The sequence below is a fragment of the Balaenoptera ricei genome, chromosome 12 (genome assembly GCF_028023285.1).
Source record: "Balaenoptera ricei isolate mBalRic1 chromosome 12, mBalRic1.hap2, whole genome shotgun sequence".
Taxonomy (NCBI): Eukaryota; Metazoa; Chordata; class Mammalia; order Artiodactyla; family Balaenopteridae; genus Balaenoptera; species Balaenoptera ricei.
Genome location: NC_082650.1, coordinates 21,427,070 through 21,444,377, shown reverse-complemented (window position 1 = coordinate 21,444,377; position 17,308 = coordinate 21,427,070). Strand labels below are relative to the sequence as shown.

General features: G+C 39.1%; 1 protein-coding gene across 4 annotated transcripts in view; it reads left to right on the top strand.

The window, feature by feature from the left end:
• The window catches only part of PHACTR2 (phosphatase and actin regulator 2), a 196,752-nt gene that overhangs the window by 163,154 nt on the left and 16,290 nt on the right, over window positions 1–17,308 (top strand). For 2 of the 4 annotated variants that reach the window (XM_059941077.1, XM_059941075.1), the window contains exons 9-11: window positions 4,338–4,399; window positions 7,824–7,961; window positions 15,491–15,567. In XM_059941077.1, the coding sequence (XP_059797060.1) occupies window positions 4,338–4,399; window positions 7,824–7,961; window positions 15,491–15,567 (277 nt within the window). Of the gene's footprint in view, window positions 1–4,337; window positions 4,400–7,823; window positions 7,962–15,490; window positions 15,572–17,308 lie in introns of those variants that run through there. The other 2 variants (XM_059941076.1, XM_059941079.1) reach the window with 1 other exon arrangement.

The following is a 17,308-nucleotide window of genomic DNA, read 5'->3' as shown; positions in this document are numbered from 1 at the left end:
TATTTGTGAATTAAATTGTAGATAAGCTCAAACGCAGTCCATAAGCTCCTAAAACACAGAGAGTGTATCTTATTGGTTGCCTGATGCAATACCTAGAAAAAAAGAAAGAGCGAATTCTGGGTAATTCTTTCCTGCTCCTGGGAGACAGACAGAGCCAAACCACATTGCTGTTTGGTTATTTGAGGAACTGTTTCATAGATTAGAAATTTATCGCACATTGATCTTAAGTGCTGTGTTGGCTTTTATACTCCATTTTCCTGGAGGTTGGGGAAAGAGTAGTGAAACGCCAAAGTCAACTTCAGATTTGACTCCAGCCTTTTTTTACTTCCTTCTTAGTTTGTCTAAATGTGCTTATGCTGGAAACAAAAGACATGTTTCCAGTCTGGAGAAGCTGATAACTGGCTTATGATCTCCTGACATAATGTATGGCCAAGGGAAGCAGAAAAGAGAACTGGTGGAGGTCACCCAAAACATTCTGCTGAGCAGTCCCAGGGAACTGGATGGCCAGAGCTGACAACACTTTATTCAGTTCCTCTTTGCTTCTGGGTTCTTCCACATAGATTACTCTTGTTTGTTTGTTTTATCTCCATCTTTTGTTCAGAAGCAATATGATTGTCTATTTGAAGAAAAGTCTGTGTGTGATGTGGTGTGATTTTTAAGGACACTTATTTAACGAGGTCATCTTTTCTTGACAGATTAGGAAACTAATTCACAGCATAAAACATTCAGCAGTTCTCAAATCCAAGCCTGTCACTAGTTTAATAAACATGAATCAAATGGCAGTCAATGCTGATAGCTTTAATTGGAGACCACAGGACAAATTTCATTTCTTAGTATCTTTCCCAGTATCACACCTAATTTGATCTCTTTCCTATTTTAGTGCACCTAGGGTTTTTTAAAAAACATATATATTAAGTTAGATTTTAGAACTAGTTTCTTAATACTGTTAAAATAGAAAGCAAGTTTTGGTGCTTGCAGGATCAACTTTTGCTTATCAGGAAAAGAGATGTTCGTGGAACATCTTCTACAGGGTAGGGATAAAATATTCAGATCCTCTTATACTATTTAGCTAGGACCATAATTCCAGCTAAATCGTCATGGAGAAAACATGTATTAAGCCATTGAGTTCTGCATGTATTTTTCCCCAGTGTTTTGTTATGTAATTTTTTAAGCATACAGAAAAGCTGAAATAATTTTACAGTAATACCCATATACCTACTATCTTTATTCTACCATTAACATCTAACTTTATCACATATCTGTCCATCCATGGAGCCATATTATTTTTTGGATGTATTTCAAAGTAGGTTTATAAATGTATTTTCATTTCTTACTAACACCCATATGGAAACATATAAAACACAAAAAGTGAAACAATCCCACAAAAAAATGTTTGGCTATTTTTAATCCATCTTATCTGAGTTGGTGACTGAAGAATATAATACTCCAGTTGTTGGTACTTTGGTGCTTTTCTTTCTTCTCCTTTTCGCATCATCCGTGAAAGGCTCTGGGCAGCACTTGGCAGGCAGGTTTCTTGTAGTGCCCACTGCTGTTAAACTACGTGTATCGTTTGTATGCTTATGGCAAACGCTTTCCGTGGCTGTTCTGATACCCGCCCCTCTCTGCTCTGAGGAGTTACTGAGGGTGAGATTTGTCAGTGAGCCAGTCACTTCCTTCATGAGTATCCCTCCAGTCTGTTTAAAGTGACCAGACGTGCTTTCATCCTACTTTATAAGTAGCCCTCTAATAATTTTTTTTTAAAGTTCCAACAACTCAGTGAATTTTTGTTTTGTTTTGTTCGTACTGCATGGCTTGTGGGATCTTAGTTCCCCCACCAGGAATCAAACCCAGGCCCTCAGCAGTGAAAGCACGGAGTCCTAACCATTGGGCCGCCAGGGAATTCCCTTGGTGAATTTTTTAAAACCAAGTTTAAGGTTTAACCTTGACTCTTAGTAAAAGATTTAACAATGACTATTTAATAAGATTCCTAGGATCAGTCACGTTGGCCTTCCTCCACCTCTCACCCTCTTCCTCTAACTTCTTTAGAGGCATAATTTCGAATATGGGAAATCTAAGGAAGTCAGTTCCTGATGTTAGAGAAGAATTCCCAATTGGTAAAATCCTGTTTATTTACAGTTGGCCCTTCTTTTTTTTAAATATCACTGGCTGACACCTAGATGTGCAGTATGCTTCATAAAGCAAAATTATCTAATATTCTCTTCCAGGAAATTATGTTTTGTGTATTTCTTGAAAATTGGAGCATTTGTTAGCTTTGAGTCATATTAGATATCCAGTATTTTGTCTTTGGAAAGTACCTTTGAAAATGTAGCATAATCATTATATAGGAAGAATAACTGAAATGTTTTAATAATTATATTTTTCTTTTTATTAATATCATCAAAGGCCTGACCTTGTAAAGTCCTAGTTTGAATCACATGAACCACAAGTTTGGTGTTTGTCTATTATATATAATTTACAATCCACATGCCTTATCCAACTCATATGAAGTAATTATTTGGGACTTCCCTGGTGGCGCAGTGGTTAAGAATCTGCCTGCCAATGCAGGGGACATGGGTTCAAGCCCTGGTCCGGGAAGATTCCACATGCCTTGGAGCAACTAAGCCCGTGCACCACAACTACTGAGCCTGCGCTCTAGAGCCCGTGAACCACAACTACTGAGCCTGCGTGCCACAACTACTGAAGCCCGCGTGCCTAGAGCCCGTGCTCTGCAACAAGAGAAGCGACCGCAATGAGAAGCCTGCGCACTACAACCAAGAGTAGCCCCCGCTCACCGCAACTAGAGAAAGCCTGCACACAGCAGCAAAGACCCAGTGCAGCCAAATAAATAAAATTAATTAATTAATTATTTTTTTAAAAAAAGAAAAGAGAGCAGCAGATGTCTGCCTGCATTCTGAGTCTCCCCACTTCCTTTAAAAAATAATAATAATAAAGTAATTATTTGACCCTAAGGATGTGTTTTAAGGCTATCAAAGGATATATTGCAATATATTTTTTGAAGCAATTAGAAAAACCTACAGTATTTTCAGAGGAAGAAATCTGAATTATAATCAAATTTTGTTTGACACTCACAGGCACTTAATGAAAGCATACTAACTAGTTATTTCTTGTCTTGCAGGGTAATTTCAGTTTACGTTCATTCTTTGTCTAAATAACCAGACTGATCATCCTCTTTCTTATAAATTAAAATTAGTATTTCAGAAGAATGTCAAAACTTTTCCCTGTCCAGATAAGGAAAATTAATAGAGAATTTAGCATGTTCAGCTAGCAAATACAGATGTTGCAAATATTGAATACTGATACTGTATTCACAATAAAAACAATCTTAGTGCTAAGAAGTCTGTTTGAATTTTAAAAGTAAATCTATCTGTTACAGAGGAGACTTTTCTTTTTCAGCCTTTTGGGTGAGCCTTTATACAGTGTGATTTTCCTTCAGTAGAATTCATAACAGCACTTCCTAAAAGATATTCTTTCGTAAGCATTGGTATCCAAGAATCTATGCTCACTTATCAAACAAAGTATGAGCTACAGGAACCAACAGAGAGAAGTTCATCAAATAGCAACCATTAAATCCTGAGCAGTGTTTATTTCTTTTAAAATTCTGGACATTTTTTTCTTAATTCCATCTGTTGGACCACGTTCATTTGAGTTGGCCTTTAAATTGTACTACTTGGTGAAGCACTAGAGAAAGAGAAGACTTTGGAAAGTTAGCATCACAAGAAAATAAATCATCTCCATCAACCATACACCATAACCCCATTCAGAACATTCTGGTTTGAAAGCAAAGTCCAAAGAAATGATTACATTCTGCTTCTGTGTAAACCAAAGCAGACAAATCAAGTATTTTGCTTGGATTTGAATGGAAATCAGCAACTCAGACATGCATCAGGTGGTTTTAATTTGTTCTTTTGATGTGATTCAGATTTTCACACAAAGGCCAGATTCAGTAGTAAGTTTTTATCTGAATTCTGATAAATTGTGCTTATAAAAGCCTATGAGATGATCAGCAATGAGAGGCTTTCACTGGAGTATGGGCACTCTTGTGGTTTTTTCAGAATAGAACAAGAAGTCAGGAAGCAAAAAGTTTGACAATTAGTAAATAAACCAATCCTATAAGGAAAAAAATAATATATTTGTAAATTAATGATTGATTCTTCTGCAGAATCTTTCGATAACTTTTTAAAGATGTTGGTGGAGTGTTTGATCAATATCCGTGAAGTCAAATAACTGTGGCCTGAGCTACTTTTCTGATTGTATAATCTTTTATAGTAACTAAGTCTTCATGCCTTTCCTCCCCTTTCCCCCCAATTAATAAACAGAAAAGAATGAAGAAGAGGAGCAAGAAGCAAAAATGGAACTTAAACGCAGACTCAGCAGAAAGGTGATGAAATTATGATGGTTACTGAGCATGTGTATTTTGAGATATACTTCATTTTTAAAATGCAAATCCGTGCTTTACATGTAAATCTGATATTTAGGAATAATTATTCCTATTAGTCTACTGACTAATCACAGACATTAAAATCAGTGTAATGTTTACAATATGAATTATGTTTATATTAATGCATAATATGCTAATTTTGAAAAGTCGACAGTCAAAAGTTTTAAATTGCATTTGCCAATTATGAAAATAACATATAATCTGTGTGAAATTTTTTTTAAACGCCAGAAGGAACAAAAAAGACTAGAAAATCATGCAGACGTCTCCCATTCAGAGATAACCATTATTAACATTTCAATGTATAGTTTGTAAAAATGCTCACTGTTTCCATGCAGTTTTGGAAACACTGAATAAATACTTTGTTATTACTAAAGATTCTGAGCTGGGTGAGTAATTTACTAAGTGAACTTGATCATCCAGCTTGCCTGCTGCAGTGCTACCCAAATTGACAAATGGCTTACCTCCAAAACTCAGACCATTGTTTCTACCCATTTATGAAAATATAAATCTGATACCAGGGCCCTCGCTTTTTTCGGTAAGCGTTAAAATAATAATAATCTTTGGAAAAATTAAGCACTATCAGAGTTTATATTTCATTATAAACACCTTGCTCAAGACCCTGGTGGGGGGCCTCCATCTCCCTGTGCTCAGGCAGGTCTGACCTGCCCCCCGTTGGCGTGTGCCTCAGGGACCCGCACTCGCCCACAGTGCTGTGCACAGGGCCTCAGGTTGAGCTGAGAGGTGGCCGCTAGGCCTGGGCCCCCCTCTTCACCCGGTTCCCAGGCCCCACCCCCCATCCTGCCCAGGCCGGGGTGGGGGGCCCTCTCGGGGGTAGGGTCCTAGCCCCGAGGCCTCTCTGTGGCTGCCCAGGGTAGGGATCTAATTTATTTATTTATTGCCTGGCCTGTGTGCTCCACGGGGTGGCGGCCAAGTCAGCTGTCCCCCACTCCCAGCCACTGGAGCAGAGTTTCATGAGTTTCCCCCCACCCCGCAGGGACACACGGTGTGTCTGAAGGTGTGCGGGAGGACAGTGAGGGGGAGATGGCAGGAGAGGGAAGGTGACCCTGAGGGCGAGGGCCACAGATGCACACAGCTGCTGCAGGGGTGGGGTCTGGGGCAGAGGGCGTGGCCAGCTCGCCCCTCCCCGCGGTCCTGGGGTGGCCGCCCGCCCACGCACGCACGCGCGCTGCTCCCGTCCGGCGTCGCTGGCCTGCACACGTCTGCCCTGTAGATACTGTATGGAGCTGGAGCGTCGTCCAGATAGTTAATAGAGCTGCTTCTGTGTAAATGCTATTTTAAACACTAAAAAGCATTTAATTTTATGGGAAAAAAAAAAAAAACACCTTGCTCAGTAATTCTTCAGATATACCGTTCACAGCTGGATAAGGCAGGATGAGTAAAATATGACATCTGCAGCAAAGAGTGTGATCTGACCCACATTTATTTGGGCTGGCTGGGGAGTTCACAGCCAAAACATTCCAAGGCAGAAAGAAGCAGCACTCCATTCCCATGGAAATGTTGGAGACTGTATTTTGAGAGGTTTTGGTTTTGATTTTTAGGGAAAAATAGCCTTAATTCATCTCTTTTTTTCCTCAAAGATCGCCAATATCAAACAATAATCAAGTTAAAAAAGACACTATAAACTGAATTTCTTGAGATGGCTCTTCTAGCAATTCAATGGCCATTAAGTTACCAGCTACAGATAAGCGGTAATCCCTCCTCCTTGCTCCAGCTCACCCCTGTCATACATATAGTCTTTTCTTAATCCAGTTGGGTCCTTCTGGGAGACAACAGAGCTGCCCTACCGCCACTAGCCTGTACCGCACAGAGCTCCCTGCCATAGGTGCAAAATATTCCATAGCACTAATAGCTACCCCGTAACTGGCACAGCCCTGAAGGGCAAGACTAGATGGAGAATTTCTGACCTCTGTGACCATTGGTCACTTGCATTTTGGGAAGTCCCCAGAAGCAAGGGTTTCTCTACCTTCTTAACCCTACCTGCCCTAGAGAGGCAGTAAGAAGCTAGCAGTATAGATAGGACAGTAACTGAGAGTGTAACAGAACCACTTAGATTTTTCCTCCCTTTGTCCATCACCTACCAGGGCTTTATGAAGATAGAAGGAGCTGCCGTTGCCATATCCCTTGTCAAGTAGGCTCAGGGTGTAGACCCAGTCCTAAGAATCCTTGAATGCCTTGAATGTTAGAGCATTGACAGTTCAGCCTCTGGTTTTACTCAAGAGGAAACCAAGGAAAGGGGAGATTTTTGACCACAGAAACATCAGTTTTTGCTTGTTTGTTTGTTTGTTTTGTGAGAGTGCTTAATTTTTCCAAAAATTGAACCCATGCAAATAAGGAATGCCTCCAAAGAGGACCACTTAAACCATGGATAGTCTGGCTGTATATAGAGTATATGTATGGAGAGAAAAATACTGAAAATGGACCCGATGGGTAAAACATAGGCCTGGGTCTACCTGTCTGACAATACTGTGACACCTCCCAACTGAGAAAGGCCACAAAAGCATGAAACTTAATAGCGGACAGTAGATCATGCCTGTTCAACCAGGGGCCAAGTTTCTTTAGTCTCTCAGGACAATCTCTGTCTGTTCTTGGGCTTGAGAAAGGACCATGAGAGGAAAACAAATACACACAGGGCAGGGTAGATTAAATATAACCATAAATTTGAATTTGACAAAAACCACAGGGGGACTCCAAGTTATTAGAAGTGTCTTAAGGTTGCAGCTGGGTTTAAGCAGTTGTGGCCTCACTGAAGTGCAGTTTTCCAGTGCGTCCCCCCTCCTCATTGCTGCATATCGGCTTTTCTGGCCAAGGGTAAATGTCAGATCTGGACCTGTGTCCTTAGACTCTCACGGAAGACTGCCATAGGCACACCCTTCACTGGACCATTCCTTTGTTGTAACTTTGTGCATTTCTGAATATGCAGGTTTAATATAGTAGGAACAGAGATTTTTATTCTCATTTCTACAAGTTGTAGGGCTTTTGTCTTGATAATTCAATCTTCAAACCAGCCATCCCCTATCTGGATTACTATTGTGTCTGTCCCCCGTGTCAGAGATGACAGGCACCTTTATCACAATGCCAGGCAAGGTGGGGAAAATAGCATAATGCAAATGGTTGCTAAAGACTGTGACCTATCTAACAATGGTGATTTTTATAGTTGCAAAATTAGGGCACACTGCTTTCTAGTTCTCATTAGAAACTCCCAAGATGCTGCTGCCTTTTTTTTTTTTTTTTTTTAAATATCTGAAAGTGACCTTATGTAACCATAACTTTGAAGTACTCTATAGAAAACGTGCCACCATGAGGCTGTAAATGGTTTACTGAACTCATCCCTATCCTCCTGCAGCTCAGCCTGAGACCCACAGTGGCAGAGCTGCAAGCTCGAAGGATCCTGCGGTTTAATGAGTATGTAGAAGTCACCGATTCACCTGACTATGATCGCCGGGCAGACAAGCCCTGGGCCAGGTTAACACCTGCAGACAAGGCAAGACCTCAGTGGCTTGAGCCATGATTTTATTTATGTATGCTTTTATTGTTTTTCTAAAAGCTCCAATACCTACTTACTGCCTACTTAGTCACCTTAGGAGACTAGGTATTACCAAATATCCCAATAATTTTCTGCCTTTGATTATTTAAGACACTTAGTTGATACATTTAATAATATCAACATATTTCTTTCAATTAAGTCTCAGAAAAAACTTGTTCTTTGTTACCATATAACCTGCCTGCATTCATACCTGGATTGGGGTGGGGCATGTTTCCCACAGCCATGATTTATCCTTACTCGTAGAAACTACAACTTATACAAGTTACTGTTTTAAAGGGATACGTTAACAGTGGAAAAGGTATTGATCTCTAATCAAGGCTGGCACACTTTTTCTATAAATGGCCAGAAAGTAAATATTTTAGGCTTTGTGGGCCGTCCAGTCTTTGTTGCAGTGGCTCAGCTTTGCCTTTGTAGCAGGAAAGCAGCCATAGACAATGTGTAAGTGAATGGATGTATATGTGGTCCAATAAAACTATATTTATAAAAACAGATGGGGGTGGTGGTGGGATGAATTGGGAGATTGGGATTGACAGTATATATACTAATATGTATCAAATAGATAACTAATGAGAACCTGCTGTATAGCACAGGGAACTCTACTTCACAGTAGAAACTAACACAACATTGTAAAACAACTATATACCCCAATAAAAATAAATAAATAAATTAATTAATTAATTAAACCAGATGATGGGCCACATTTGGCCTATGGGTCATGGTTTACCAACACTTAATCTATATCATGGCTCACAGTTCAGGATAACTGAAATATATAGAGGGTTCCATCATGAAGAAAGACTAATTATTTTATGAGTACCATGGTTACATAAAGAATTTTGCCAACCATTTGTTTGTTCTTAAATTCTTCACTTTACAATTTTCCTGATCTCCCAAATAATGGTTTCTAATTTTTTGTCTCTAAGCAAAATTCCATATTGAGTAATCTCATGCCACACCCAGCCTTAAAGCTAGAACTAGGTATTTAGTTACACTCTGTGCTGATGCCCTCTAATAGGAGATTTCATTCTGTAGAGCACCTACTATGTGTCAAGCTCATATTGGAGATATAGATTCAGTAATTATTAGCTCATAAGAAGAAATGAAAACTAGAAAGGAGTAAGATTACAAAGGAAGAATGTGCAGAATGGAAACAGAAGGGAAGGAGGCTGGGAATAGAGCCCGAGAAACCCAACACGAAGAGACATTAGAAAAACACTGAAAAGAAATGTCTGTGAGATGGGGAAAGAGAAGATGTAGCCCGGCAGCCTAGAAAAGGGAGTGTCAGCTCACAAGTGGTTAGTAACATAGTGAAAGGAGGCATTTTAGCTGACTGACTGTGGTGGGGACCATGAGAATAAACCACAACCTCAAGAGTCTCGCTGTGAAGAAGAGGTATGATAAGGTAGTCACTTGAGGGAAAATGATTGTGGAGGCTGAAAGCTTGAGTGAGTAGAATTGGAAAATAAGAATATCAAGGGAGTGATTTTTTAATTTATGGGAAATACCTGAGCAATCTTTTATGCCATGAGGAAGGAGCCAAAAGAAAGGGAAAGTTTGCCTATATAGGAGAAAAAGTCAGTAAGTGATAGAGTAGGGCATAATCAATGGTGCAGCAGGTCAAGGATTATGCAGAAAAGGCAAGGAGGAAACCCTTGAGGTTGGGATGGAGAACACAGGCTGAGGAATGTGCCCTGAAAAAGGAGGCTTCCCCCAGGCAGGTGAAATCCCTCAGATCGAGGGCAGCCATGAGGGCGTGAAGAAGACTGTGATACTCAGGTCGTGGGGCAAGCTTACCATCAGTCAATACCACGTTTCCTGTAGGAAATAGCAAGTTTATGTGTTACCAAGAATTGCCTGTAAACTACTTAATGTGATTTCTTGCCCTTAGGCAAGAGCGACTCAGGTCAGTCAGTGTTATTCAGCTGACAAATGGGCTGCTCTGGAGGGTCCGAGGTGGCTTGTTTACATATCTGGTGTCTTGGTGAGGATGGCTCAGAGGCTAGGCTTATTAGCAGCTGGGCTCAGCCGGGGCTGTCCACCAAAGCACCGACATATGGCCTCTTCAACATGGTGGCCTCAGAGTTGTCAAACTTCTTACATGGCGGCTGGCTTGTCCCAGAGCAAGTGCCCCGAGAGAACCAGGTAAAAGTTGCATGGCCTTATCTGACCCAGCTTTAGAAGGCACCCAGCCTCGCTTCCACCACGTTCTGTTAAGTTCCAGGCAAGTCATCAGGTCAGCTCAGATTCAAGGGAAGAGGAATTAGCTCTGCCTTTCAGTGGGGGAGTGGTGGCAAGGTCATATTGAAGAAGAAATGTGAGCTGGAGTTATTATTGCTGCCATCTTTGGAAAATGCAGTCTGCCATATCCACCATTCCCAGTTATCACGTTACTCAAACGTTGAATTTCAGAAAGGCAGGTAGGGCGTGGCCAGGTAAATGATTAAAATCAGAGTAAGTGCAAAGTATACAAGCAGTGAGAGTCTAAATGATTAACCACCCTCATATGGAAACTACATCTTCCATACTCTAGAAATAGTCCTTCCTAACTCTTGTCTGTTGGTGGAAGGTAAAGTTTGTCCACCTCTAGCTATAACAGAGAGGATTTTTCTTTTTAATTTTGTGTTGAAACAAAAATAGATTTTTGTGCTGGACTTCTAGGCTGCAGGGGAGATGTACTTTGTCGAGTTTTCTTCTACAGGATTAATGTCTCTTCACGAGTAATTTGAAGGCACATGACTTTCACATCTCCCCTGCAGATGGAACCCTGAGCCCCAGAGCACAGCCAGAGGCCCTCCCTACTCACATCTGAGTCTCATTTTCTCCCTTTGGCATTGTCTCTCCCATTAACCCTGAGACTTTTGAAGGTCTAAAGGACTGCATTTTTAGAACCGGATTTGTATTGTAGGTTTTTTCTCCTCGAAGAAAAATAAGAATAATTTCTTTTAGAAAGAAAAAAATGTTGTATACTTTTAAAAGATAGAAAATAGAAAAAAGGCAACAATGTAAAATGCTTTTAATGTATAGTACTTTGTATATACACAAGTGACTTGTGTTTATTGGCAAAAATCAGAATATTCAAAAATACATGAAGAGGAAGTAATAATTACAGTGCACATTAATGCATGGTATTTTTAAGAATTTCTAAAAATACTCTTTTCAACCTAACACTGAAAAAAATAATCTGTTTTCTCTAGATGTTAAAAGATTTGTAAAATGTAATGTTATTGCCCAGAGATACTAAAACTATCAATAGTCTTAGTATATATTTTATTTTAGAATGAAAACCCATGCTAATCATTATTATCGTAACAAGCATTTCTGGATTTCTGTTGCTTTTTACTTTAAAATATTCATAATATATGACGATAAGATTTATAATAATGTATTTTTTCAATAAGTTAATCAATATAAAAACCTATAATTTACCTTTATATTAAAAAAGAGTTTTACTTTTTAACTTTTGAACTATATATCCCATTTAAAGAAAAAAAACTATTGAAAGTAAATATTTCTACCTCTGCTTTCAAAATAAACACTGAACTTCCTGCCAGCCTAAAGGAGCCATCCTTCTCTCTCTTTTCTTAGCCCCACTAAGATACCACTTTGCATTTAAAAATTTTTTTGAACTTCAAATGTAAAGAAAAGGGGTCAGTAGCCAATTAGTCAATAACCAATCAATGCCCATTCTGTGAAAACACTGTGCTGGGTATTCTGGGGAATCTCATAGACCTGGTAGTCTTGTTAAACTGCCCAAAATGGGAAAGAGAAGTAGTGGGGAAAATGCATTATTAGTTGTGAACTTGATTGAGCTTAAATCACCTTTAACATAGAATTTTTAATTTTAGAATATCTGTGCTTGGGTAGAGCACTAGAAACAGATACACATATAGTAAGATATCTGTGGCCTCTATAAGATATATATGGCCTATATAGATATCTGTGCTGGAGTAGATGAGCCCTAAGGTGACAAGTAGAGCCAGAGAAGGCCATCAACTTGGCTTGAAGACCAAAGCGCCCACAGCAGTTGCCATCTCCCTGGGGTAAGCCGTGGAAGTTCCATGTAGAGAGGAGAGGGCAGGCTGTAGAGCAGGGAGCTTCTGGGTTTGATTCCTACTTGGCCACTTGGTAGATGTTTGACCTTGGCCAAGTCATTTAATTTGGGTTTCCTCACTAGTAAAATAGAGCTAATTATATCTATCCTGAGAATTTAGTAGATTATCTATAGAGTTCCAACTCATCAATAAATGATAGCTCTTACCAGTATTACTTTCATGGTCAGGCTTGATAATCTAAGCTTTGTTCCCCATTGGTGACATTTTCATTACTCATTGAAGCCTCAGCTTACAGTCTAGTCTAAATTTATCCAATGAAAGAGAATCCAGAATTTTTCAGATGATACATGGGTTTGTCCAAGTTACTCAGTAGTCATTTATTAAAACCCTTTTAATATATTAAATATTGTCCTAGATACTGGGGACATAAAGATGAATAGAACATACCACCCTCCCAGGAATGCACTGTCTAAATAGGTCCTAGGGAAGACTGAGATTTTAATTCCATACAGAGATGTTCTTTGGCTTATTCATGGTTGCCCAGGCAGCAGAGAGTACACTTATCTAACCATGGCGTTGAGCTTGATGAGTAGTCAAGAAATCCCCTCCATGTTAAACATCAGATTTTTATCAAAGAAATAAGCAAAGACATCGAAACGATGGGAGTTCTAGTTAATCCTCATAGCTCAGGTTATTTGAGAAGGCAGCAAGTCCATATATTCAACAAATCACCTCTTGCTTCCAGCCAGGCTCACCCCTGAGCTGACTGGGAGTGATAAGCAGACCTTCCATCACCAGTCATCACGAGTCAATCTTAAACTTAGTTCCAGTCATTTTTGTTTCCTTTTTCCTTTCTATAATTCTCATGCTACCAAACAACACTACATAGTTGGTGCCAGTACTATCTCTTGTGGACTTGTTTTGTTTCTGTCTTAGAAATACCTAGTCTTGGCCGAATGACTCCCCATTGTTGACCCAACTCAGCACCATTCAGACTTCAATCCCACTACATCAGCCTACGTCTTTCTATCCCATTATCTTTCAAAAAAATATCAGTCCCATTTACACTTATGTGAAGAGTTATTAGACTTAAACTCTGGTCTCGTTTGTATAGAAGGGAGTTAAGATTATTGTACATGTATTTCCCTAACATAAAGGGTATTTAATTACTTTTTGCCTCTCAAAACTCTCTCAGGAAACCTTCTCTTTAAATAGTAAGAAGGGGACTTCCCTGGTGGTCCAGTGGTTAAGACTCCACACTTCCACTGCAGGGGGCGCAGGTTCGATGCCTGGTCAGGGAACTAAGTTCCCGCATGCTGCACAGTGCGGCCAAATAAATAAATAAATAAATATAAAAATAAATAAATACATAGTAAGAGGAAATACTCTTGGAATAAAACTGCGGTCTTCAGTGAATTTTTAAAATGAGTATTGCATTTCTTTAACTGCCTATAATCACATCTTCCTGATACATATATTCAAACAACCAGCCCCTGTAATTTCACATCACATTCATTGCCTATAACTGACTCATCATTTCTAATTACAAGCTAGCACACACAACATGGAGATCTGAGACAATTATCTGGATGACTTAGGCCCAGAAGCTCATTTTATTGGAAAGAGCATGGGACTTGAAGTAAGAAGGCCTATCTAGCACCATACGAAGTCACTATAGTATTACTGACTGTATCCCCTGTGCTATACATTACATTCATATGACTTATTTATTTTGTAACTAGAAGTTTGTACCTCTTAATCTCTCTCACCTATTTTACTCATCCCTCTGCTACACCCCTCCCACCCCCGGCGACCACCAGTTTTTTCTCTGTATCTGTAAGTCTGTTTCTGTTTTGTTATGTTTGTTCATTTGTTTTGTTTTTTAGATTCCACATATAAATGAAATCATATGGTATTTGTCTTTCTCTGTCTGACTTATTTTATTTAACATAATACCCTCTAGGTCCATCCATGTTGTTGCAAATGGCAAGATTTCATTCTTTTTTATGGCTGAGTAATATTCCATTGTATATATGCACCGCATCTTCTTTATCCATTCATCTGTCAATGGGCACTTGGGTTGATTAAGGAAGACTTTTTGATAGATATTAATTGGTGATGAATATAGAGAGTTTTTGCTATTTTAGCTGGGTATCAGCCAGATACTGGTTCTGGGTATCAATTTTTACAGTGAGTGAAACAAAGTATCCTCACTGTTGATCTCACTTGTGAAACAAGATATATAGTCTTATCACAGGGAACTTGGGCCCAGAAATATTTCTGTACTTGATTCATCCTCTTCCAAAAAACCATTAGCAAGAACCACTGCCACAGTCCCCAGCCTCAGGTTCCTCATAGAAACTACAGGGGCTGAGGAATATATTTGGAGAGACAAACAATCTACGACTATAGGATTTAAACATAACATTGAAAGCAGCATTGGGGAAAAGCTTGTATATTGTAGAGTGATAGCTAGTGATGGGAGAAAGCCAGAGAGAGGCCTCAAGGCTTTCTTCTGTCTTTTTCCTTTTCTAAAATACATCATTTTCCAACCACAAAGTAGATTTTCTTATCTCTCTGTAAAGCCATTCTCTGTGGTTTGTAATGTCATTCTGTTTCAGCTGAAGAGTCCATTTCTCAGAGGTTATGGGGATGCTTTTATTAGTTATTTTTTCATTTACATGAGGAAAAACTTCTTCCTAGAAAAATTAGGAAATAAAGATAAGCACATAGTTGAAACCGAAAAACCATCCATGATCCAGCCAGTATTGTTAATACATAACTAATGTTAACATTTTGATGAGTATCTCAGGTTTTCAACCTGAAAGGACATAGCATCTCTTCCAACCCCAGCATGTACATGACATGGATTATGTGTTCAATAAATAGTAATAGTAATAGGATTCTACTTGATATTTTCTTTGAGTGGCTTGAAGTGTTGTGCTGAAATTTTTAATTCTAATTGTCTAAACTTTCAATATAAAAGAATAAATAGCAATTGCCTTCTCTGTAGCCCTGTGGCAGCTCGTCAAAGCCATGTTGCTGTGGGTGGTATGACATGCAGAACTTTCATAGGAAAATGATATTGTTTCTCAAAAAAATCTCATGACCTGTGCTATCCTTGTGGTCATCGAGGATGGGGGATGTGGGTGACTCATAGACCAGGCCCCAGGGTGAGTTTGGCAAAGGCCTCCTTCATCTCTGCCTTGTCAATGTCACCTGAAGGAAATCTGTCCGGGTTTTTGTTTGGCTGTAGTATAGACATTTCATTTGTCATACCTTTACCTAGTAGAAATTAGAAATGCCTTTCTCCAAGACATTTCATCAAAGAATGTCTGCTTCATTGATACTATGTATACTGAGGAAATATGTGATCTAAATAACAATTCAGTGTATCTATTTTTTCCTATTCAGGCAGCAATAAGGAAAGAGCTAAATGAATTTAAAAGTACAGAAATGGAAGTTCATGAAGAGAGTCGACAGTTTACCAGGTAGGTAAACAAAATGCAGTTGAGCAAATTAAAAATGAGTAAGATGGTAAATTTTATGTTACATGTATTTCATCACAATTAAAAATTTTTTAAAAATATAGTTTAACACAACACCATCTAGCGAACATTTCTAAAATTAAGTCTTTTTTTTTCTTTCAAAGAAGTCTGAATCATTCTAAAGGGCTATGTTTTCATTTCTTTCTTAGTTTTATTTTCTGGCCCCAAAAGCAAGTATCAGCATCATTTATTCTGCTCTTGAAGAGACTCAGTTGAAGTTTTATACCCAGAACAGATGCTGGTGAGAGCCAGTGTGGGCACATATGTGTCTGCTTTGGACTCATAACTTAGAGAGGGTAGAAACTCAATTTTTTAGAAGACGTAGCTTAGAAAGGAATCCGATTTTTACTACTGCCACAGAAGATCACTATACTGCTACCATTTTTCCTCCCAACACACTTCAGTTTCACAAGCTGCTAAAACCAGAAGGGACCTGAGTGATCATGTAGTCTGACCCCCACTACTTCACAGGTGTTCTTTTTATTTCTCTCATGGGTTTACGTGCTTTGCTATATGTAACAGGTGTTATATAAGATTTTTCAAAGAATTTGCATGTGAATCAAATCTTTGAAACTTGAATTGTTAAAAAAACGTACCAGGACAGATGATTACGTGAAGAATACCATGGCAGGTCTTGCTGGAAAGCAAATGCCGATCCCAGGATTCGAAACAGCCTCTGTAGGGCAGCATACATCATATGGTGCGACAGCATCTGCAGTGGTTCCTGTTGGTGGTGTGTTCCCTGCTGGGGACCGTGTCCCATGATAAAGGAAGTGGTGATGTATCTTCATAATTTAATAGCAAATCCCTTCCCTGAGGTTTATGGGGGCCTGCTTGCTCCATAGCTGTTGGTCCTATAATAATGTCTGGCATGTAGAAGAAACTCCCCTTTCTCCTAGGGATAGTTCTTCCTTATTTGTTTTGTTTTCTCCTGTATCATATTTCTTTGTAAATGCATGTAGGGCTTTTAGACATCCTGAATATATAGGCTTTTTCTCGATTTGAGTGCTTTATCCTATCATAATGTACTCTTGGACCCATCACCTTCCCATATCAAGCAGACCTATTTGTCCTCTCCTTTTCTCCCTTCCGCTTCTGGGGTCAGGAAGAGTTCATGCTAATATCTGACACTGTGGTCACACTTCTCCAGTTAAGTTGATCATCATAAGGCAGCTGGATATTTATGGTGACATTGAGCTGGCTGGGACCTCCAGGAAACTGGGAAGATGCCATGTGTTTGTGTCGTTGAGTCCTGACCCTGAGAGTCCTGAGATGTAGTGACCGCACGCAACCCAGTTTTTGACATTCAGGATAGTTTTACGTCTGTATAGTTTTCCTAGGAATTGTAGTAACTAATTAACTCATTTTCATTTGATAGCATTGTATGAAGAATAAATTACAATAGAAAATAATCAAATTTTTAAAATGCACTTATACGAAAGTTCTCATTTTATGAAAATTAAACATTTATACTCAAATAGGTCCTTCTTCTTTTGTTGTACACTGTGACCAAGTAAAAAAAGTAGGATGTAGGGAGAAATGAAGTTCATTTCTTTTTTATCTATGTATTCTTATGTACACAAATAATATATTCTAATTAAGCATTCAAACATCACAAAAATCTATCAAGGAAAAGTGAAAACTTCCTTCATTCCTTCCCCAAATTCATCCCCATTCTCACAGG